The sequence below is a fragment of the Larimichthys crocea genome, chromosome III (genome assembly GCF_000972845.2).
Source record: "Larimichthys crocea isolate SSNF chromosome III, L_crocea_2.0, whole genome shotgun sequence".
Taxonomy (NCBI): Eukaryota; Metazoa; Chordata; class Actinopteri; family Sciaenidae; genus Larimichthys; species Larimichthys crocea.
In genome coordinates, this window is record NC_040013.1 from 42,501,620 (window position 1) to 42,525,959 (window position 24,340).

The following is a 24,340-nucleotide window of genomic DNA, read 5'->3' on the forward strand; positions in this document are numbered from 1 at the left end:
CTGTTTGGAGCTAATCCTTGGCTGCGTTGCCCAGATTAATGTGCACTCGGAGCGAGAGCTGACAATTAGAAAAGTGCTTGTTCACTTCAAACCCTCAAAGAGAGGTCTGCTGTAACAGACACACACCACAAATGTTAACATTTCAAATAGAGATCCTAGAGACGTAAAATGTTGAAATGTCTCAGAAGACGTTCTGTAATAATGCATGGCATGTTTGCTTTGAAGAGAAGGGTAATTGTTTTATGTCTGCAAATTATGTTTTGGTAGACTTGCAAAGATCAGACTAATCTCCAAACATTTTAGGAGGAAACTGTGCCCCACCCAGAGACTTTGAAGTCTGTTTCTTGTCAAAGGATTGACAGTTTAGGCTAAAACATGAAAAGTGGGAACAAGGAGTAAGAGGAGTTCATGTAGGGAGACTGTACTAGTGTACCAGAGCAAAGAGGTCTTTCTTCTGAAGTGGATTTATAATCATTCTAAAGTCTTACAATATTTTATTTTGTTAGATCCATGTTGTCAGGGAAGGGACCTTTGCACGGAATGTTGCTGTTTTCGTATCATTTTTTTAATCTAATAGTTAAACCAATTCTTACATACTATATATCATTTTTGATTTTGAGTTTTGAAGACTTAAAATGCCTGATTTTTTAATGTAATTAGTTACAAGATTTTCTTTTAATTCACAGTAAACTTTTGAGTGACTTGTTTTTACAAAAAAAAACTGGCAGCTGTGTTTGCCAGAATTTTTCTGTAATAAACCCAGTATAACTTTTTCTTACATTACGGAAAGGATATTAGTAGAGTTGATTTCATGTTTAAGGTTAGTGTTTTATTCAATATTTTAGCATTTTATTAAGATTTTCCATCAGAAGAAACACTGTTTTGCCAAAAAATTGCCAAATAATTGACCACCATAAATACCACACGATTGGCATAAAAAATGAAGGTTGTCTCTAAATAAAATACGACTTCATTCTGTATAAATTCCCTTAAAATTATGTATAAATAAAGGTTTTGCCATGAAATATGATTTATATCAATGTAAACTCTTTACTGTGGGGACTGTTGAGAGATGATTAAAAATAGAAATAAAGTAAAAAAACAAAAAACAAAACAAAAAGCAGACCAAACATTTTAAACAAATACATCTAAGTAATACTTCTCATTGTTCTCATTGAAGCTTTTTTGACCATACACACCTGTCAATGAGACTTTGTGGAATGCAAACACTTAATTTAAATGTTAAGCAAATCCTGGTAAAGCTCAACAACAGAACTGTTGTGGACTAATGATCTTATTTACCATTGAAAGACTTTTAACCTTAAGCACAAAATGTTCCACGGTGTCCTTCAACATATTAGTATTTAGATCTTTTGCAGTTTTCCCTTTTTCTCCCAGTTTAGAAAGTCCAGTTCTACTGAACCCCACAGCCCTTGTTACTGCTGACTCTCACTCTCGACCTGAAGAAATTGTCATGTGCTTTCTTTTTTTTCTTCTTTTTCTTCAGATATTAGATTTCCCACAGTATTGTAGCCTCACACGTCATATTGAATTAAAGCATGGTGTTTGGATTGTGGTAAACAGTATCAAGATGAACCTTTCTAAGCATTTAGTATGTGGCTTCCTGCATCTGAGGATGCAAGATGTTGAGGAAATGACTTTGAGATTTAGTCATTTTTACAGCTTTATGTGGTTGGTCATGGACTTTAGTAATGTGGCCTTTCAACATCCTGCACCAGCAGCATTCGGACAAAAGGGTACAAAGGGCGACAGAAATAAACACAGAGTTTTGTTAATCATGAAGCCATATATCTATAACAACCCTTGAGTATTTCAGAATCACAAGATCAGTGTGGTGTTAGATTTACAATATTTCCACAAAAGGCTGCTTCTGCAACCCAACCCATATACACTGAAGTGAAGTGAATATCTACACTTCTTTTGGATCCCAACACAGACATGTAGTCAGTAAGAACGTGGGAAATAAAGACACTAAACCTCTTACTCTCACTTCATCTGACAAAACCTCAACCAAACCTTATCCAAGACAAAGAAGGAAGGAAAATAATAATGTCTCAGGGGCTTTCTGGTGTGTTTTCACAGAGGTAATTCAGAGGACAACTCCCTCTCAAAATCCTTGTCTTGTTTTTTTTCTCTGCCGCCTTCTGATTTCCACACCTGAGCTGAAGTGACGGTTTACACCTGTGTTGGCTTCTGAGCACATCAAAGTAGAGATATTAAACATTTCTTGTATAAACCCCACTTTGACAACCTTTTTTCTTTTTCTTTTTCACACCGCCTCCATAATGACGTAAGAGGTTACAAACTTGAAGTTGACATTGCCTCCTGTACTGACAGGATCAGACAAACTGGCAAACCTCTGGCAAGGCCTCACAGATCAAAGAAACATGCATGTTTGTTTTACATTAGTGAGGTCTTTGCTTTTAATTTGTGATGCTGGAGTGGATTTAAGTTACAGAACAGTTGTAAGATCAGGAAAGGGATATTGGACAGGTGCAGCATCTGTATAGTTTTAGAAAATGTTATTAGGGTGTACAGTATCTGAAACTGTCATCGAATGGATCACTAATGCAACAGCTAATGTGTATTATTTTATCTGTTTAGTGTAACACAGTAGCTGCTCTTATACTAGATGACGTAAAAGTTTCAGGTGTACATCAGTATACTGCAGTCAAATGCACAGCTGTTTCTTCTCCACTCTGCGGGAATTTATTATGCATATGTAGCCTTAAAGACCACCAATTTATGCTAGTGTGTGTTATGAATGTCTTATTTTTGGAATTGTTGTCTATTGTACCATGATAGTTGATAACAAAGACTAATGACATTTCAAATCTAGTGAGCTCATATTGTCTTGTCGAATGCAGCGTTCACAATGAAAAGAGTTTAATTCTGTGAGCTGTGGATTATAGTCATCCCTATGGAAGGTGCTGGTTACTCTTTAAATTCCAGTAAGTGTTGGAGTGAAAGATTGGTATGTGTTTACTACTGCCGGATCATCGTCATGTGGTTTCTGTAGCCAACATCTGTGCCTAAAGTTGTAACTTTGTGAGCTCGGGGCACTGCTGTATCTGTTGAGCTGCATATGCAGCTGACCAATGTAACATGTATTTGCCTCCACTCAAAAATCTGTTAAAACATCCGCCTCAAATAACAGGAAGGGAGTGCACTCAAAAATAAAGTTGTTTGTGGCAGACTTGTTCGTGCCCACTTTAGAACTAAGGGTACTATGTAATTTTTGCATAACTGCACTGTGGGTAACTCCGTACGATAATTTGAACCACATTATAATGATTTGTCTCCAAGGTGACAATGACAAGTATTCAGACCTACCAGGATGAATTTGTTTCTGTTTCCAGTCGAATGACTTGCAGGATGTTTGTGATATGCAGTTTAACATCATGTCATCTCTGGGTTAAATCAGTTGTACAGATGCAGCCATTGAAGCTCCACAGCAAATGTATACTGTAGCTGTGACCTATCCCATACTACATACTAATTCAAACCTGATTTTGAGTAAGTAGTGTTCTCACTGAAAAGTAACATACATATAATGTTACATATAGCTCCAATATATAAATGTTAAATATTATGAATATTATGTTACATATTATTCCTATACTCATGTCTACATGCATACTAAATCCACTTGAGTTTTGACACTATTGTCCCTCAGTGTATCGCACAAAGAAAATCCAATCACAGCTGCAAAGATTTAAAATAAACCAGCAATCCAGGAAGTCCTGAAATAATAATGAAAATAATAATTTAAAAAAGTATTACATTTCTAAAAAATCTTTTGCTTGGACAGTGATGTTCCAGCGTTGCTGCTCTATACAGTTTTATATCAGTCCATTTTAAGATATTTACATTGGACATCTTATATACTCACCACAAAACCTTTATGCTATGAAAATTAGTAGTAATACAGTATGTTACTCGTTTGTAATAATTTATTGGGATCCAGTACATGATTGCTGAACATTTGCTGCACTTTACTCCCCCAGAAAATCACCAAGAAGACTGAAAGCAATCCTGTCTTCTCCAACATACAGTACATTTGTATATGTATAATTTGGGGAAATGCTACATTAAGGGGCAACTTCTTTTTTCAATCTAGGGAGCGTGGCATAAATGAAGGAATGTATTGGCATATTAATGACTGAACATTGATTCACATCCCATGTTGCACAGGGATTGTGGATTTGGTGAGATGTTTAAAGAGCTACTACCAAAACCAGATACAGTAGATGTAGGACAAATGTATAAAGGACTCAATGAAAATAAAAACAGTCCATGTGTAAAGTTTTATCCTCAGGTCAACCACAGTTTAAACTATAAATCCTTAAACTGCTCTTTTAATATTCCATTTTACATAGATATTAAAAAAACTAGACCTCTGTTTGAAATTATTTTTCCAGACAACCCAGTTAAGTGATGATTGACAGTCTTAACTTTATTGTGTTCATTTTGTAGCATATCGGTTTCAGTAAAAACAACCATGTTCTTCCACAGTGTTGAATCAGTTGTCACAGATGATATGGCATCTACCACAGATGGTAACATTGTTTGCATACCCCATTTTCACACAGATGTATGAGAAATAAAATCCTCAACACAGCTACGGTTACCCCAAGGTCTCGCCTTTGTTCTCTCAAGAAAACACAGTAGCTTAGATTCTAAGCAGCTCCCCACTGAAAAACAGACAGGGAAACCTCAAGACTTTTATGTCAGGCATTCACGAACAAATTCTCAGGCACTCAGATCTTAATAAATGCTTGCTTTACAAATCATCCAAACTGTTTCACACACCTGCACAAGCAGATCTATGTGTGTAAGCACTTTAGTGTCTAGTTATGTGTTGATATATTGTACTGTTAAAGACTAATGTCTGCTCATTTCAGTCAAGCAGATACATTTTTCATATGCTCACTCCCGTTTGTCCTGTCATACTCTTAAACAAGAAAAGAGAAGGAGAAAAAGTAATTAAAGCACAACAGACTTTTGGTTTCCCTGGTCTTTAGCTGTAAAATTCACGTATTTGCTAACATTGATTAGAGTGAAGGAGTTACAATAGAGGTACTGTACAGTGACAAAAGTGCAGAAGAAGAATTTCTGTCCCATTGAAAACAGCCCATGCAAGGTGTTAATCCAGTAATCTTTGGTCTTTTTATGAGGCCATTAGTTTTTAGCTTATTAGCTTTGGCTTGGTGGCAAGGTTGACAGACAGGTTGTCTATATTTTTATTTATGTTTGGTGTGATGTTAACAGTTATGTGGGAGTGTCTCACATAAGGGATGGGTCTTAAAATAATACTGTTTTCTCAGAGTACAGAAAAGACCTAAGTTTGCAAAATGGCTTTGGTTTGTAGAACACTGAAGTCTGTTTAAATAACAGGAAAATCACATAAGAAGATTAAGCTCATAGACGGCATAAAACATGGACGTTGTATCTGTGACATCACCCATATGTTTCTGAAGAGCCATTTTGAAGCTCAAAGTGTGGTGGCTCTGGCCACTGCCTCTGCTGCTTCCTGGGTTATCTAAACATGAGCAAAGACATCGATCATCGGTGGACCTGAGGCAGGCTGAAAGACGCCTTGGTGCTCAAACAAGCCACCTGTAACAGCACCCACCTGTCAATTAAAGAGGCAACAGTCTTAGTATGCCTAATTTTAAACCTTAATATAATTTGAACACTTTTATAGAAATTATAAAATATATAGACAGTTGTCATGAATGGAGAAATTAGCTATAGAGGCCAAAACCCTTTTTTGTACCAGGCTGTAAACATTTATATCTGCTGAGAAGTTGGACATTTTAAAGTGGGTGCTCATGGAGATTGACTTGTTCTCTAGCCAGCCTCAAGTGGACATTTCCAGAACTGCAATTTTTGGCACTACATTGGCTTCACTTCACAGCCACGGAGGCTGCTACTTGGTCACAATTCCAAGTAGGTATGTACGATATGACAATGTACTGTAAATCATGTGCTGACAGATGATGAACTGTTTGTTTATCACACATATGTGAAAGCTACCTTTACAAACATGGAGGAGTGAATGTGACACAGAACAGGGTCATTTTGAACAGGATAAGGATTCCTCATAGCTCATACCTAAAAGAGGAGCTACTTGGACATGTTTTGTGTATGAAAAGCCCTTCACAGACCAGAAAACTGTACTTTGCAAAATTATACCGCAGACTGGTCCCCACAACATACTCAAACACCAGTAATCTCTTTTACCACCTACGCAAGAATCACGTCAAACAATACAGAGAGAGTTCACAAATCAGAGCCACAAAAGTATCGCAGACTGAAAAGGGAGAAAAATAATGAAATATGAATAGGTACCTTTTATTTGTTGAGTATCATTTAATATATAATACAAAACATTAATTCAGTTTACAGATGCTTATTACATCCAGTGAGCCATGGTGCTGCAAGATCTTATAAAAAAGCTATCCTCCATTAATGTAGATTCTGCTTTATGGTGCACTAATGTAATAGATAAAGAGTCCATACATGTGGACAGCTGCTGCAATCAGCCAGCACTCGCATTGAAATTGCACATTAAAATAAAAGAGATCTCTAAACAGGACAGGAAATGCAACAGAACAAATTAAAGTGCACACAACGTTAATGACACCATAATCCCAATCCCAAGACAAGCTTTCCCAAACTCACGAGTGGACAAGCAGCTCTGTTGCACTGCTTTCACATATATTTTAGGCTAAACTTTATTCTTCTTCCCACTGGTAATTTAAAAGCCAGTGGAATGTGGAAAATGATTGTAGGAGTGCAGGGGAGGGAAAAGATATGCCTTGCTTGGTCACTTTGGTGTCTGAAATCCGTAGCTGAGATGGCGTTTGACTGATTTGTGTTTTGACCACATGTGCCAGACCCGCCTGCTATTCTCAACCCGTAATTCCTCACTGAATTCAGGCATGCGACTAATTTACTGTAGGGGCAGGATTTCTTTCTCTTCCAGGGAGCAGAAACTTTACCCCTTTTCTGTTACAGGGCTCTGCACCAGGCGCTGTAAGTGATGCCACCTGTCAGCCTGACAGCTTATTCTCCATATGGTGGAAGGCCTTTATCAGCTGCAGTTGTGGGGACAAGGAAAATGTCTGCCACCTGCCTTTTCAAGTTTTCAAACATTTAAGTCTCTTCTTTAACAGGTTATATACTTTACAGTGGTTTTATTAATTTACTGTTCACTGTTTTTAGTCTGTTAGATGAGAAGTGTGTTTTGGATATTGTAAGTCAGTTGGTTTGTTACTAAAAGCAAACAGTTCTAGAAAAAAAGTTACTTTTTAAAAGATTCACTCATTCAGCTGCACAGCAGATGGTCCACAAGTCTGCATTTGTTGCACGTACATTGGGTTTTGAGTAATACTTTACTATAGTAACCCTGGAAAGTAGAAATAATAATTATGCAAATGACTATTTGAATTTTGTTCAGACTCCTTAAATTGGTTGTGCAAAGATTGCTTTGCTGTTAAGCTACTTGAAGTGTTGGTTTTAGGAAACTGGTCAAGGTCATCTTTTCATGTTCACTGCTTTATGCTGCAGCAGAAAGTTGCTTTGGCACTACTACAGTAAGAGCATAGTGTGACTATTTTACTCTTTCCCTGTGAGCTCTAGAGCCTAATAGGCACTTCCAACATGTCTTCCAAAGACAACCATAACTTCCAAATCAGAAACCATGCTGCTTTTTCTGTCAAACTACAATGTTTTCATGCAGCCATGTCTACTCTACAGTATGATGGCCTGTTGTTGCTATGCATTGTTTGTGAGGACATGAAAATTCAATGAAAATTGTCCAAACAAAACACAATTCACACCGTGAACTGATGCAGTCGGAGAAAAACAGCAAAACATCAGCATCATGGGCCAAACTAAGGAGGTTTTAATAGAATTTCTAAAACACCAATTGCGAAAAGCAGGATAGCATTTTCTGATTCCGAGTGCCCTGTAATTTGAAGTGTGTGGGTTCAAGCCACTTATTTTGTGGTGATGGCTTTACTGGTGAGTTCTCCAAAAAGACAGAGGCCAACGCAGCCGAGGGTTGAGCTAGCTGCTTTGCCTTCCTTACTGATTGACCGAGCCGCTTCCCCTTTGGTATCTGGCCACAGTTGTTCTGCCCTCATGGCTAACCTCACTGGGCGTAGCTGTCCACCATTGGGTGTTTAGAAAGCCCAATAGGAGGACACCTGCTTCTGGATTTATTTATTCCATCTCTTGCACAAACACCCATGCAGTCTGTTTATGGATGCAGATGGAGAGCACTTGGGATAAACAAATGCACAAATCTGCCTTTTTGCTAAACTGACGTCTAAACAACAACCAAACATCCTCATATCCTTGTATCCTTATTTGCCATGCATCACTAAAATTTACATACAGTATAGGGTACGTTGCATTATAACCTAATGCAGGCCTTAGGTCACATATTCTCTAATTGCTACTTGGCTTCCTGTTCTTTACATACGTCAACTTCCCAGAATTTCCTAAATTGAGGAGATCCATGTGGTCTTCAAGGACATGAAATGACAACAAATGAACACAGCCTGTAACTTTATACATGCAAAACCACACACACTCACACACACTATTACAAATCTGGTCTAAAGGAAGACGTTAAATAACTTAAAGCCACTCAAAATATAATAATTTATTAATGGTGTCAATCATTAACCAACTTAAATAGAAAACAATCATATATTTGAGGACTGAACAGAGGTGAGCTGCCAAGGAAAAATAATTAAACAAAAGGAGATCTTTCATTGTAATAATTCATTGCACAGAATAAAGAAAATGTTTTGTTTTTTTTGCACCGTTTTGTGTGGCCTGGCCAGTCTTTGTGCAGGGCTTTAAGAGAATACAGATATAACATTAAACCACAGTGTAGGGCAAGAAGTCCTTTTGAACAGTTAACTTGTGCATTTTTGTATCCGGTGCCAAGACATCTGTCTAGTGACACACCCTGTAATTATAAACGAAAGGAAAAGAAATGTCTTTTGATTATTTCCATCCTTATTACATACACGCACAATAAGGCCTGTTATAACAATCACAACAAAAAGCTTTTGAAATTCTTTTCTTCGACACAATGGTGAGGTATCTCGGTAATGTGATGGCACAGAAATGACCAGGTTTAAAATACTGTGTTTGCATTGCAAACACTCAAATATTTGAAGTCATAGTGACCACCGAATCTGTGGGGCAAAGCTGAAATGAAAGGATGGAAATAATCAAAGTCCCTAGTCTTTATTTATTTTCGCAGATATAGACTTGTTTTAAAATTAAACTTGGATTTAGGTTTTTAGTGGATGGAAAAGCAGCAGATTTGCCAGGAGAGAGTGTAGAGAAGTCTGGGAAGGGTGGCTGCAGTCTATCAGCGGCCCATGTGGAGGGTTGTGATGAGAGGGTATGTTAAAGGGTGCCTAAACAGATTATGGTGACTCATAGGACTGTGCAAACAACTCACAACCCTGCTCTTGTAACTAAAAGGCACACTCTAACACTTTTGCGTACAATAAGTGTGTTTGTGTGTGGTATCGGTTTAGCCCATTAATGTCTGTCTAATAAGCTCTGACATGAACTGAATTCATCATGCTATTTAATGTGACAAATCAATGTACTTTGTTAAATTGATGCATGCTGATTGCATATTTCAAAGAATAGTTCAGTTTTGTGGGAAACACTCAATCGATACCACACCACTGTGTGTGAGACCAATTGCTGGAACAAGGAGGTGGCTAACTTAGCTTTATCTAAAGACTGAATGCAGGGGGTAAACAACTCGTGGTTTGGGGGAAAACGACATCTACCAACACCTCTAAAGGTCAGGTCATCATCACCTGTTTGTATATAAACAGATTCTGTTGAACTGTCCCTTGAACTTCAAGGTGAAATGCTGCAGATGTGGCACATTAATATCCATATTCTGGCATGATGTTGACCCTCAAAGGCCCTTTTCTCTCAGTGTTAACTTCTGTGGTGTGTTTGTGAGTTACACTCCCGTTGGTAACTTGATTGTGCAATCTTTTTTGTTGTTGTTTTGAAGCAACAAATATACTGCTCTACTTTTCTCATTGTGGTACATACCTCAGCCTGTGTGCGTTTTGAATGTGGCTGACAACTTGCATTACCTCCTATATTAATTGCAATTTTATTGGTGTGTTATTATGGACTTAATGTACAAAAGTGATCAGCAGTTTTCTTTCATTTAAAGTCAAAAGATCAGAAGAATTCCTCAGATAATAATGCACAATGGCTGAATTACACCTTCAATCCCTCATGCTTTGTGAAGTGACAGCACTGGCACAGGTAGGTTAGTGATTGTGATGACCTGGATCATTGTCTGTAAACTCTTTAGATCACATATCCTGCGGGATGTGTAATTTGGATAGATTCCCAAAGATGCAACACACCTTAGCACGTATGATTTCTACCATTGCATCTATTACACAAGCCAGCTGTGTGAAGTCACTTCCAACTCAAATAAGTAACACTTGTCTGACTCTTGAGCCCCTCCCTAAACTCTCTGGAAAACACATTCATGCTTAGCATGCATCAAAGCAGATCAACTGAGGATATTAGGGAATCATACAATAGCCTAAAAAAGGAGTTCAGAATAAATCATTTAAATATTTGTAGTCTAAGAAACAAAATACTGACTACGACGTAGTAATCTATGTTCAGAGCCAGTCAGAGGGAGAATCTTAAGTAAAAAGTATGGAAATTGAAGTTAGTTACAAGTTCAGTTATCTTGTTTTTAAGTAATTGCATGCAATCTTGCATCAGTTTTATCATAATTATAACATGTATTATAGTCCAACAAATAAAGAATAACATCAAAAGTCAAAAACAAGGTGCCTTACTCCTTACTTTGTTTTATTGGGAATATCATCTCCTAAATTAATTGAAACACTTTGGATAGACATTATTTTATCATCTCAGGGGTCATTTTTTATTTCTCTCATGTAGAGATGTTTTAATATAATATAGAGAACAATGGATTATTGAGCAATGGTTGCTTGAAATTCATTATGTTTTTCAGTTTCAGTTCTGAATTTTTATGTTGTTTGTCATTAGCATGGTTAGTCTTCGAGATGTCAGATGTTATGTATAATGTTTTTGTTGTTTTTTTGTCATTGGAGTGTTATAAATACATCATGTGGACCCCAGGAAGAGTAGCTGCTATTGTTGTTACAGTGGCTAATGGGGATCTGAATAAACAACACACTCACACTCCTCAAGGGATATCCAGAGAGGGGACAAGGGTAAAGCCTGCCAGAAAAAGGACTCCCACCTTAAAACATTCCTGTAGTACAGGCCATGTTTTCCTTACCCCAACAAATTTACACAGTTGTTAGTGATGGCCCGGGATTCCTCCTGAAGCGCAGCCCACCAATAATAAACAGTATGGCAGCTGACACCGCAAGACACCTGCACAGCTCCCTGACACTGCAGGATTGTTCCCAGGGAGTGGGTTGGTTGGGGGTGGGGGCTTGGTGTGGGCAGAGGTGGGCTGGAGAATGGGTTGGGGAGGGGGCCACGCGGGCCGGCAGGCAGGTTGGTGGTGTGTGTGTGTATGTGTATGTGTGTGTGTGTGTGTGTGTGTGTGTGTGTGTGTGTATGGGGTGGGGTAGGGTAGTTAAACTAAAAGCAGTCAGTGTTGTGCACAGGTTATTCTCACTGACCTGGTGACAAACACGCACATAACTGAGTCAAACCAGCTTTGTGTAATTCAATCTATTCTGTACTAGTTTCTACTGCTTCTGCTCCACTTTCTCACTCTGTAATTTATGATGGATGGACTCGTTTCATTAATTTCATCTGATTTATTTGTGAGGTGACATGTGTGGTATTAAATCTAAACATTGGCAGTGAGGTTTTATCTGTAGAGCCCTTGCATGTTCATTTATGTCATAAAATACTGAAACAACTCCTCAATTCATTTGATTGGACAACTGGCAGAAAACAAATGGGACAAAATGATCATTTATTGCACAAAATGCCAAATGTGAGGATTGCTGTCGTCCTCTAAACAGATGACTGGCGGTTCGAGTCCTTCCAGTCTGCATGTTGAAGTGTCCTTGGCCAAGATACTGAACCCCAAATTGCTCTCTGATTCTACATTTGATTTGTTATCTGCAGGACACTATCATCACCTATACTGTGCTGATCAGGTTCAGTACCCAGCCCTGGTGTCTTTTAGCTTTTCTGCTTTTTTCTGCTCTTTCTGTGTCATGTCACACAAACAAACACTTACAGTCACAGTCATTCAGACATATACTCCTCATACACTCCTCTTGCCACAGGATGTCAGGTGGTCCAGCCATTGTGTCCCCACCTGTAGGACATTGTCAAAGCACAAAGGAGGGGCACAGTACGTGTCAGCCTGCTGTCAGCTCCTGTTTGACTTGAATTTGTAAATCCCTCTCTTTCAGCCGTGGGGCTTTGAAAGATTAGCCAAAGGTCTGTGGAGTAATTCACATCTGTGTAGGTTTTACTTATTGTCAGGAGGCAGGGGATCCCTCTGCATTTTTCACTGACCACAATAATTACAATTGTCAACACTGTTCAAGTTTCACAGTTTATTTCTGAGCACATACACATGTCCATAGTGGGGGTTTTTAAGGGCGGGGTCCCCATGAGGATTTCAGATGCTTTGTTGTTTTTATTAACTGCACGGATCATGGATTTAAAGGAAACTCCTGGTTTACTGTTCTTTACCTTCATCTTAAGGTCACTGGTGTTTTTCTTCCAACCAGCTGAAATTTCAACTGTGACGAACTGAAAAGGAGCCAGAATCTTTACCTGGGACCTGTGCAGTGCTCAGCTTCTCAGGGACTAACCAGACTGATGTTTGCCATAAAGCGGGGCCCCTCACTCGCTGCCCTGTGAGGTCACAGCACCTGTTCTTAGTAATTGCTGGCAGGTGACGTAAGCCTTCCACTTGTTTTCCATGGTGTAAGGTGGAGGTCCCCCGGCTCTCTCCAACACTGAAGCAGAAAATTCACATTGGTTGTTTGTAGCAAATAAGCAAGTCTGACTCGATCGTTTTCTCCCCATGTTCCCACATGAGAGTGAAATGAACTTTGGCTCGCCTTTTGTTAGTAAAGGAAAATGTCATGATGTACTTTTATTTGGGCCGTCACCATTACTCTGTGCTGTGATAGGCATAAATAAGGCTTATCATTTTCGTTTCACTAACAAACTTTTTTTGTATTTTCTACCCTGAATTTATCTACAGATAACTTGACTAACTTTTACAGGTTTGGTGGCCACTGAATTATCATTTATGATAAAATAGTACAAGGCTTGGGCAATTTGTTGACCAACAGAGATTTTGCCTTCCAATTTATACTATGGTAGGATGTGGTGAATGTTTTGGGGTATAATAGACCATTATGTGCAATGTTGCCAATCACTGAGCTGGACTACATTATGACAATACTGGATTTTTATGACTTTTACATGTTGATTTGTCAGGTATATAATTTCATGGATTAGCCAAAAGATTATTGTCTGTTATTTTATAGCCCCATCTGACGTTTTAGCAATGTTGCTGTATCACAGATCTCATTCCATACTTTAATAAGTTTATCGTTTTCTATCCTAACTGATAAGACCTACGTTTTAATAAATACATTTATATTATTCCTGTGATGTTACATACACATGCAGATGATCTTTATAATTTAGTTCTAGTTTTGACCTTTTTATTTTTTCTTAATGGATACTGATGAATATCCTGACTTCTATAAATGATTAAAAACTAAATAAAGAAATAAAGCTTTAAGCATTTAATACAGAAATATGAGCAGATTTTTTATTTTACATGGTTTTCATAGCCCATATGTACAGGGATAATCAGATAGGCCGTGGAGAACCTTGATGTTTAAATGCTGAATTTTCTGTAGAGAAGCAGAACAGCCAATCTGGAACCTATTTTTTATCTTTATATAACTGATTTCCAGTTAGAAATGATACAATTATGAAATCTGAAAACAGCCCAGGACCAAAGACTGTATCAAATTAAGACGTTGTTCTGGTTTGTTTAGCAAACTGACTTTACTGATTACTTTGCATATCCTCAATAGACAAATAGATTTTTACCGCCTCTACCCAAATGTTACTTGCTCTTTTTCCTTTACTGGGTCCACCTGATGATGTCTTTTCAAGGCTGGCTGCAGGAGGACAGAAGCCAGTAGATAGGGTATCTGGCTGAGGCCTCCAGCCAGCTGTGAACCTGATAGCATCTGTTTTAAACGTTTAAGAGGCAGAGAGAAAGGAGCCCTCTTTTCTTCTGAGCTCTGGAGTGCTAGTTATCTCACGCCTTTTTAGTAAAGGGATCCACAGATGGCCCGTGTCCTGACAGTTATACAAATGTGATATCACTCGCTGAGATATTCCGCTTGGATCCACTTACTGAATCCTGTGTTACTGTAGGCTGACAAGTAGGACTCATTCATGCTCAGAGTAAACAAAACAAGTCAGACACAAAAGGAGTGCTTTTCTCATGACGATGTAGAGAAGAAAGAAAGAAAAGCTTTTTATCTTTGGCAGACAAAACAACCTCTTAACACCTGAGTATGTCCTGTTTGGAGTTCTTCCCATCCATTGTCATCATGTGTTATCTAAACCATCAAATCAACATGAAAAGATCATTTCATGTTCTGTTGTCACCTGAGGGGATTTGGACAACTTGCCTTTCATTTGCTTTGTCTGAATCTGGTGACAAAACCATTTGTCATTCTTTTTTTTTCCAGGTTATGTCTGGTGTGAGCTCACTTCAAAGACCTGGTCTTTGATGAGCAGCCGGAAAACTGTCTTTAGATTTATGTGTTTTGTTTGTGTTGGAGAATCTGAGCCTTTTTTGTTCTTACTCATTGAGTTGTAATCAGAAATCAGTGTTTTGATAGAGAGAGCCAACATGTCGGCATCTACATCCCCCCCCTTTTTTTATCAGTGATAGAAGAGATAGAGATGATAGGACAGAGAGAGATCCTATGGTACTTCATAGTATTTGCAGCATAAACATTACTTATCTAAAGACCTCTACATAAGTGCACTGGTTTGCTTTTTCCATGTGCTATTGTTACCTAGACTGAGGAGTTGGTTGGTTTGTCAAGCAGGTAATGAATCGATAGGTAGTAAGCTCATGGGAAATGGTGTCCATTAAAAAAGAAACAAACAAAAGTATCATACTTATTGAACTAAAAAACAGCTAAAATTGAAATAAACATCATGTTTTACAGTTTTCTTTATGAAGGACTCTAGTCAAGACAAACCAGTTTCTGTAGGAAAAATCCCCCAATATTCTTGAATCAAGTATCGAAAAACATAACAAAAGAAAACCCTTAAATGAAAACAGAAGAGATAAAACAAATTACTTGTCTTCCATAATGTGCAGACATGCAAAATATGTTGTATACAGAAGATGCACAGTAGAATTACTAGTATATATAATATGTGGAAGCAGCAGCTATGTTTTAGTTTGTAATCTAGACATCTGGTTACATTTAGGCTTAAACTTTTAAAAGGATGCCCTAAAATTAGATGCATCTATAAATGTACTATAAATCCTTATTGTGGAAGGTTGTTTTTATCACCCTTTTAGGACCTTTTAAAGGCCCTTTTTTTGTATTTACTTGACTTTTCCCCTTTTACTATTCATACAACTTACAGTTTTAAGTTTAAGTTCAGGGTTCCACATTTCATGTCATTTCAAGCTTCATTTTTGCCTGGACTGTAGGTGTATTGGAACAAAACTGAGACTCTAGTTACTGTAAGTAAGTAAGTCCCACGCACTTATCTGAGCAGGATACTCTGGTGACAGCCCTCCTCGGTGAGCTCAGGCCATTGCAGGATCAGCCATCACATTAGTTGGAGTCGTTTCTGATTTGGACCTGATTCAAAGTATAACATGAGCCTTTGCATTTCAAAGTGGGAGGATTTGTAACAGATCCCCTCTATCTGTTCACTTTTAACAAGTGACATTGGCCTTACTGGCTTTTACTCAGGAGAGGCTTGATGGCCATGATTATTTACACAGAGGGTTTCCTTCTTTTTCTCTCTTTTTTTACAGTCAGTCATTTTCATAAGGGATCATAATACTCTTGGACAGGAAGTATCTGGCTATATAGACTACGCCCACAGACTCAAGACCCAAGATTTTGAACCATATTTCAGCGGAAAGAAGAGGCTCATGCCAGGACGCTCGGATTTATGGTAAGTCTCCTTCCATTGTAACATGTCCACGTTGGTTGAGTAGGCCTTGACTTGAGTGGGATTTGACAAGATTTGAAGGGTAAGGAAATCTTATTATCCAGGATTAAAGACTCAGGTTGACGTGAGAGACCAATATAGGCTTGGAAGGAGCTCTGCAAAGGGCCAGCAGTTGGTACGTACAGAACCAGCCCTTGCGGCCTCCGCATAGATGTGGAATAAATATGTACTTCATAAGTAAAACTGAGCTGAGCTGCCAAAGTACTGAACCTGTCTGAACAAGACAGACATGATTAGAGTCAGGATCAAAGCAGGCTTAAACCATGAGATTGTGATCTTCTTTTAATGTGCAGTGAATTTGTCATCATAGATGAATGTAATACGTTTTATGGCTAACAGAGGCATCAGAACTACAGATTACTTGAGATACATTGAAAGATAAATAGATCAACTAAGTGACTGATTTACTTTGCGACTCTTTGTATTTTTGTCTGGGCTCTTCTTCCTGAGTTTTCTAAGTGGGATTCCTCAGTTGTATTTTAACAAAAATAATCGTTAGTGGTAGCACTAGTCAGGTGTTTCCATGCAGAGTTAGAGTGATGGGTGTTGGGTGGTTTGCTACAAAGATGGCAGTGTTAAACAATTTTGATGAAGCAGTTCATACTTAATGTTCTGAAACAAGGTTGATAAGGTTGATAAGTGGTGACTGCGGACCAAAACAGTTTTGGGCAGTAAAACCAAAATAATGAGCTGAAAGATGCTAAGACGATTTATAAAACGTTACAAGTTTGTTGATAACAAGTAAAACTTAAAACCACATTATTTATAATTTGAAAAATCTCCACTGTGGTAATATTTCAAAATCTAAAAAAATCTACACATGACTGCTTATGGTTTGAAAACCAGGTGCTTTAAATTTGGCATATTTAGCCACATACACACATACTGTATGCTGAACAGCTACATTCATGAGTGCCAGTCACACATTTCCAAGGCCAATCCACAAGTGAACTGCTGACCTTACAGGTGTAAGCTAAAGTCTAGTTCGTACTCCTCATTGGTGCAGGTAGAATCTTTATAATTTGATGTCCATCAGGAGAGCTGTGGACATAGAGAGCTGTCAGCAAATTACCAGAGCCAAAACCATTCCCACATTCCACATGCTCGTGCATAGTAACATATTACCAACATTTCAGATATGTGTGAGAAATCTCTTGAGGACAAACACAACTAGACAAGTGGCGAATGAGAGTGTGTATTACATGGTTATTTTCAGAGTTCAGCCAAATGGCATGCACCCTGTATAACCTCGTTGACACTGGGTGGAACATGGACTCTACAGTAATGTCCCCCCCGATCAGGATCTTATTTTTCTCTGTTTTGATCATCATTCCTGTTGGCTCGAGCTTTTACTGTGTAGCTTAAATCAGGGCCAAACCACAACAAATCCCCAGTTTGTGTCTTGTAGTATTTGGAAGTGAAAATGATAAAGAGCATACCTGGAAGGACCATTGTCATTTTTCATGACATTGTAAAACTACTTGCTGCTGCAATTTCAGTACACTAGCTAACTAGATGCTCTCAAACCCATATGGGTGTTTCAAGTTTGCACGATAATTTCTGAATTTCAGTTTCATTTTCCCTTCCAAATAAAAGGTCTCGATAACATGGTTAAACTGCCTATTTGTGTACCGACCATCTTTTTGTAAAACTACTGTTTCTTCTTTATTTTCATTATTTGGGGTTATAAATCCCTGGAATAAGCATACATTCTTTTGCTCAAGTTCAAACATTTTGCGTGCATATGTCTTCACCTCAGTTCACCCCAAGCAAATTCTTGACTGCATCTGCTCACAGCTTTGCATTACAGTTATATGCAGTCACACTACATCTAAAATTTGCTTTGTACTCTGTCTTAAGGACCAAGCATTAAGATTTCAGCCAACATTAATCATACCTCTATGATTAATGTTCATAAATAATGATACACATATAAAGTACTGTTATTCAGCAATAGGATTTACATTGTCACAAGATAAACTATGCATAACTGCCTTAAAAACATAATTAAAAACATAATAATAGCAAACTTTTTGAGAATATCAGTATCCCCAGATTTGTAAGCATAGTATCCACCTTAATATTAAAAATGTGATTTGGTTTGTAGAACAGTGCTTGTTGTCCTCTAACACTGTGTTTTATTTTTGGAAGTGGTTTTCCCTTTCTTTAAAACCAAAGTGTCAGAGTCAGACATGCAAAGCTTTGTTGTTTTATTTATCCATTTCTCACCATGTGTTCTGACACACAACCCCTGCTCGTGGCCTTGAACTCGGCCTCCTCTCTGGTGAGTGGAAGCCCTAACAAGCTGTAGGTGTGAGTCATTGGGCGAGCATGCCTGGAGGTACAGTCTACTCCCTAATGATGCTTTTATGAGGCTTCCCCCCCTACACGGGTCTCCCTGCCCTCCCTCTATATGACATCTGACTTCACACTCTTCTTCACTCTCTGTCTTCTTTTTCACCCACTAAAACTCTACCTCATCTCTCGATCTTTACGTTCAGCTTTTTCAACTAACCCTGTGTTCTGAGCTTTGCTACCTCTCCCTTCCTCTCCCCTCCTATGTCATCCTCCACCCCTAACCCCCACCCTCCACCCGTTTTTTTTTTTTTTTTTCATCTCTGTCGGGAACAATAACACCCAGTGTGGTTGCCGCTAAGAGGGAGCAGATGCTGGAGCTGCTGCCCACTCAGTGCACTAAACCTCCCACCGCAGGACTCTGAATCCTGTCCCTCCTCCTCCTCCACAGCCACAAAGAACACAGAGCAGCGACACCAGCGCCAGCTCTGGCCTCCACCTCCCACCTCCAGCAAAGGAAGGGTGGATAGGTTCACGTACACAGTCTGCAATGTCTCGAGTAAAAAAAAAGAGAGAGAGAGTAGCAGAGTATCTCCGTATGAGCAATGTATGGAGAAGAATTTAAAAAACAAGAAGAGGGAGAATAAATTGGTTGGAAGTATTTTAGGTCACACACTGGATGCTAAAGACTAACCAAAGACTAAAAGCTTTTCTCCTTTGACATTAATTTTCAATTCATTCCAAAATTTGTAACAGCACAGGATTATATGCAGAAGGTTTTTCAACTCTTCAACACCTTGAAATATGTAGAATTATTGAGGCAATACCATATTAAAATACAGATTGTTCTGTCATTTATAGACCTATATTTTTAAAAAAATGGCTCATACAGATATTAATCAGGGTAAATCTCACTCATACATTCTGAAATATATGTTTCAGTTTAGTACTTTCTTAGTCACCTCTGGCATCTTTGCATTTGCATTTTCATTGAGTCTATAGAAGCAGCAAGGAGCGAAAATCAGTTGAACGCTGGGCTTGATTTATTTTAGCAGGCACACTGGGTGGGTGGGTCATATAAACATCATTTGTAAAGGCATATGTTGTAAGCCTCTGACCTCCTGGGAAACCTGGTTAAAGTAAATCAAGCACAGCATTTTCCTTGTTGCATCTGTAGAGAGCTTACACTTGAGAAGCAGTTAATAGCACAATACCATATAACAATACTGATAATAATATGAATAAAACTCACTTTTCTTGACAACAACAATAAAAAAATAGCAACACGTGACTGACCGTAACTCTATTAGACTGCCTTAGCAAGACTTTCAGATACGCATGTGAAACTGGTCTGTTTCCGTTCCTGTAACTTCAGGGCAAACTCTGGGTGAAGCCTTTAAGTAAATTTAACTCAAATCTGACACTGATCCTGCACATGACTGGATAAAAGAAACTGTTTAAAATATAGTGTTTAAAGGCTAAACTTCATTACGTTTTTGCTTCCATTACTTTTTACTGTGAGCTTCCAACGCAGACAGACACACACACATAAATATACACACACACTAAAGTCCTGACCCTCATCTAATTATCCCACAGATCTACAGCTCCGTGCACCCAGCTTCCTGCCACTCCAGATGTGCCTACAGCATCTCTGATGTCTATTTAATGTTCCCCAGCAAAGTGACCATCTGTTTATGCACTCTGGCTGTTCCCCTCCTTCCTCTCTCTATCTCTCTCCCTTTTCAGTCTCTGTGTTTAGTAAAGACTTTTAAGAGGCTGGGCAACACATGACATGCATGGACCTAATTGATTCTTTTCCTCTTTAAATTGTTACAGTGTGTTTTGTATCAAGGTATTGTTCACCAAGTAGATTTCTCTTTTCAATATCCTCTTAACAACACAATACAAATGCAATGATTTTCATCTGAAATAAGCAACATCATACTTTCATTATTCAGTAAATCTTTTGACACAGCCTTTTGAAATGTAGGACCGTATAAAACTCGCACACTCGCTCTGCGTGCATTTGGTGACAGATTGAACTTGAAGGATCTGCTCGGCTGTAACACAGCGCATGCCTCCCCCGAAGCCAAAACCATATTGCCTCCATGCTCAGCCTCTGCAATGCACCTGTGTGTCTGGCTTCTTTTTCTGCTGTAAAAATATTTGCACTGCTGTCCTATTTTATTAACTTTTAATACAAAAGAGAAACTGTTCCAGCTCCGAAGGTGATTTGGCAGCCCTGTCTGAAGCATTGTGTCCGAGCTTTAATGGGGGGCAGTGGGATATTCTATCACAGTTGAGTTTGCCAGCTCTATAAATATTTGCTGGTAAGCTGGAACATTCCATGTCATGTGTGTTGATCTTCACACATGGTGCACACACACTTTATTGGCTGGACCCTCAGGGTTAAATCCAATTGGACTGTTTGTTCTTAATGCTGATAGTGTTTGGACTGTATTTGATAGATTAACTCCACCAGCAGTATTATCATCAGAGACCTCCTGCCAAGTCCGATGGGCTGTTCTGTCTATGTAAAATAACACAAACTCTTGTAAGTGACCATAACTCTTTGTTAATTAAAGTGTTATTATATCACACTGATAAGTTTAGTGAGCATTCTTTGAATATGAGTGAAGATATTGGACTGGTCGCCTTAATTTTTCTGGGCCCTTTTTACACCCAGATGTTGACCTCTAACCTCCCTCAGTCAAGCCACTATCAGCTTCTTGAGCGCCAGTCAAATGGAATACAGGAAAACTCCATATTATGTAATGGCTCTGATCATTACACCATTACATTAGTTTGTTTTGATTCAGAAAAACCTGATGTGATAAAATGGTATCACACTGTTATGAGTTTATAGTGCAATGCCCTAAAACTAAGCAGCTTGTGTGTATATTTTAGGATTACTGACATAGAAATAATAACCCTAACTCACATTGGCCATAATGTTTAACAACACAAGCGTAACTATCTATCACCTCATTTTTATGTCAGTGTGTGCATCAAATGTTTATGCCACTGACCACTGCAGATTACCATTACCAAGGTCCTCTTATAAGGCTTAAACTAGCCATTATTTTTTATTATTGATTAATCTATATTCATTTTTTTTATTGGTTAATTACTAAAAAATACTTAAAAGTCTACAGAATAGTGAAAATGTGAAAAATAGAGAGATATTTTGTATACAATTATTTAACATAAAGACACAGCCAGTATTCACATTTGAGAAGCTGGACACAGAATGGTCAGTATGTTTGCTGGATTTAACCAGTGAAACAATTAATTGATTATAAAAGTTGTTCCAAGTGTATTTTCTGCTGATGGATTAATTGACTAATTGTTTCATTGCTTTATCTTTTTGTGATACTGACAGTTGGGAAAATGCTTCTGGAAATCAAATGTAGAGCATAACCACTTTAAAGCTTCTGATATTGCCCAACATCCCCCTAAAAGATATACACTGCAAATGTTCTTTTTACAGTTTTATATTATTTTCTTTACTTTCATCTGATTTCCCCCCATTTTTTCAACTTTGTCAAGGCACAGTAACATGAAGAACAACATGAACTCAAGAGCACCAACGTATGCAATTTTCACAATCCATAATCCACTTCACTTGTATATTAATCTTTAAAAAAAGCAAATATAAATTTCCAAATGAAACCAAAAATAATGAGGGAATTAATTAGAGGTGTGTAGGTATGTAGTTAGATATGGGTTTGTTAATGAGATTGTTAACTAATCATTTCTCATCTGTGATTTGTTGTTGAATCAGACCCAAGACACCACAGGAAGGCTTAACAGTAATTCAACCCATTACATTGTGCCTCTCAACACTGAACTGGGCCTTTGGAGATTTACACTGGAAACATTAACTTCAGACACAGTTACTGGACTTGTGTTCTTCAGCCACTACAGAAAAAAGAAAAAAAAAACTGCTGAACGAATACACATGCTAGGTATTTGCTCTTTTATGATATATATCATCCAGCGCAGAGAGTCCAGCTCCTCTGAGCCCTATAATGAGACTGTTGACATTACCCTGGAAAATGACCGCCTCGAGATAACAATAGAGCTAAGCACGGTAACTATGGAAAGTGAAAGGACACGGTGCACGTGTCAGTCATGCTAAATGCATAGGGAACCAGGAACCGATGCTGGGAGCACCGTCATTGTTTCCACCAAATCCAGGTTCTCACACTTTTACTGGTCAATGTGTCTGGGTGTGGTTCCATCCAGCTGCTGAAGTTTTCTTTGTGACCAAATGTGCACCGACCATGCAGTTAGTTGCCCTGGTGACAGTTCATATGGGACAGTAAGGGAGGTGGGTCCAATAAACACATCCAAGTAAAAGTATGAAAGAAATTCTTGGCATTTGCTTCCAAAATACTTTTTTTTCACACTTTCGTCAGTCTTTTCATGTTCAGTGTTAAAATATCTCACATCTGTCCCATTTCTCTAGCAAAAGTGAGCGGTTCACCATGGAATAAAAGTGGTCAACCAAAAAAATGTTAATTGTTGTATGGCATGTCGGTATAAATAGTCACAGAAACACTGTCAGATCTAATTTACAAAGAGAAGAAGTATGCGTACGTCTGAAAGAAAGTCTCAGACAATATAATTTTCCTGAGTTTTAAGGGAAAAACCTCAATTTGTATTTCATAATTGGGGCATTGCAGCAGTCTATTCTGAACATGCTTTACTCAGCTCTGTTGGCAACTTGAAAAAAAAAATGCCAGACCTCTTGTCCTATCATACCTTATAATTTTATGCATCAGTGTATTTCCCCACACAGTTTGGTCTGTTCAGAGGCGTCCAGTGCATGTGTTTCCTGAAGAGGAAGATTACTTTGAAAGCTGTCAGGAAATGGTTGACAGATATCTGAGACATCAGATGGTATCCAGTGTCATGTGTTTGAAATTCAGTGGATTTTATTCAAAATCAAAATACAGTAGAGCCTAATACTGTAAGAAGTGGACAACATGAAGAAAGTGTTTCAACACGTTTTGTGTGTTTCTATCTCACACTATCATTTGTGAATAGATATGTTACAGCAATTTTAATTTTAGTTTTAATTGTTTATAAGTATGTAAGTTTGATGTGATTTAAACACTTTGGTGCATTTGTCAGTTTTGATCAATTCTTTCAGGCTGATGTGAAAGCTGTGACGCATGCAAAACAACCAATGAGTTAAAGTCAATTAATATAATTTAAGTCAAGAAGACAAGTGCAAGGCAAGTTTTAAGTAAATCGCAACAAATCTACAGTAAGTCATGTCATTTGAAAAACGCACCCTGATGCATTTGCCCAGGTTAGCACAGTTTGTTTGGGCTGGTGTGAAAGCTGTCAGTTAAACCGTGGACCAACCCTGGACCAACCCCTGGACCAAACAACTGGGCAGAGACCACTTGAAAAGGATGATGATCTTGGTCAGCTTCCAAGCAGACTCTGGTGCAGTTCACTGTGGTGTAAAAACAAATGGACCAAACACAGGATTTTGTGATAACATATATGTTTAGCACAATTTCAAAAGCTAAACTACAAATAAATCCATTTACTGATCATCGCATCTGTTCAGGAAACAATATTATCGATTGTTAGAAGCTGCTATCAGGTCAGAAGCTTTTAAAACTGTTGTGCATGCATGACAAATTATTACAGTAGACTGTAAGACGTCTCATTTTCAAGGTCTGTGACATCAGAGAAC

The 24,340-nt window shown here is 38.3% G+C and overlaps 1 protein-coding gene across 1 annotated transcript in view; it reads left to right on the forward strand.

The window, feature by feature from the left end:
- cfap299 (cilia and flagella associated protein 299) overlaps nt 1-24,340 on the forward strand; it is a 68,498-nt gene that overhangs the window by 38,061 nt on the left and 6,097 nt on the right. The window contains exon 4 of the mRNA XM_019272413.2: nt 16,127-16,269. Coding sequence (XP_019127958.1) covers nt 16,127-16,269 — 143 coding nt within the window. The remainder of the gene's footprint in view (nt 1-16,126; nt 16,270-24,340) is intronic.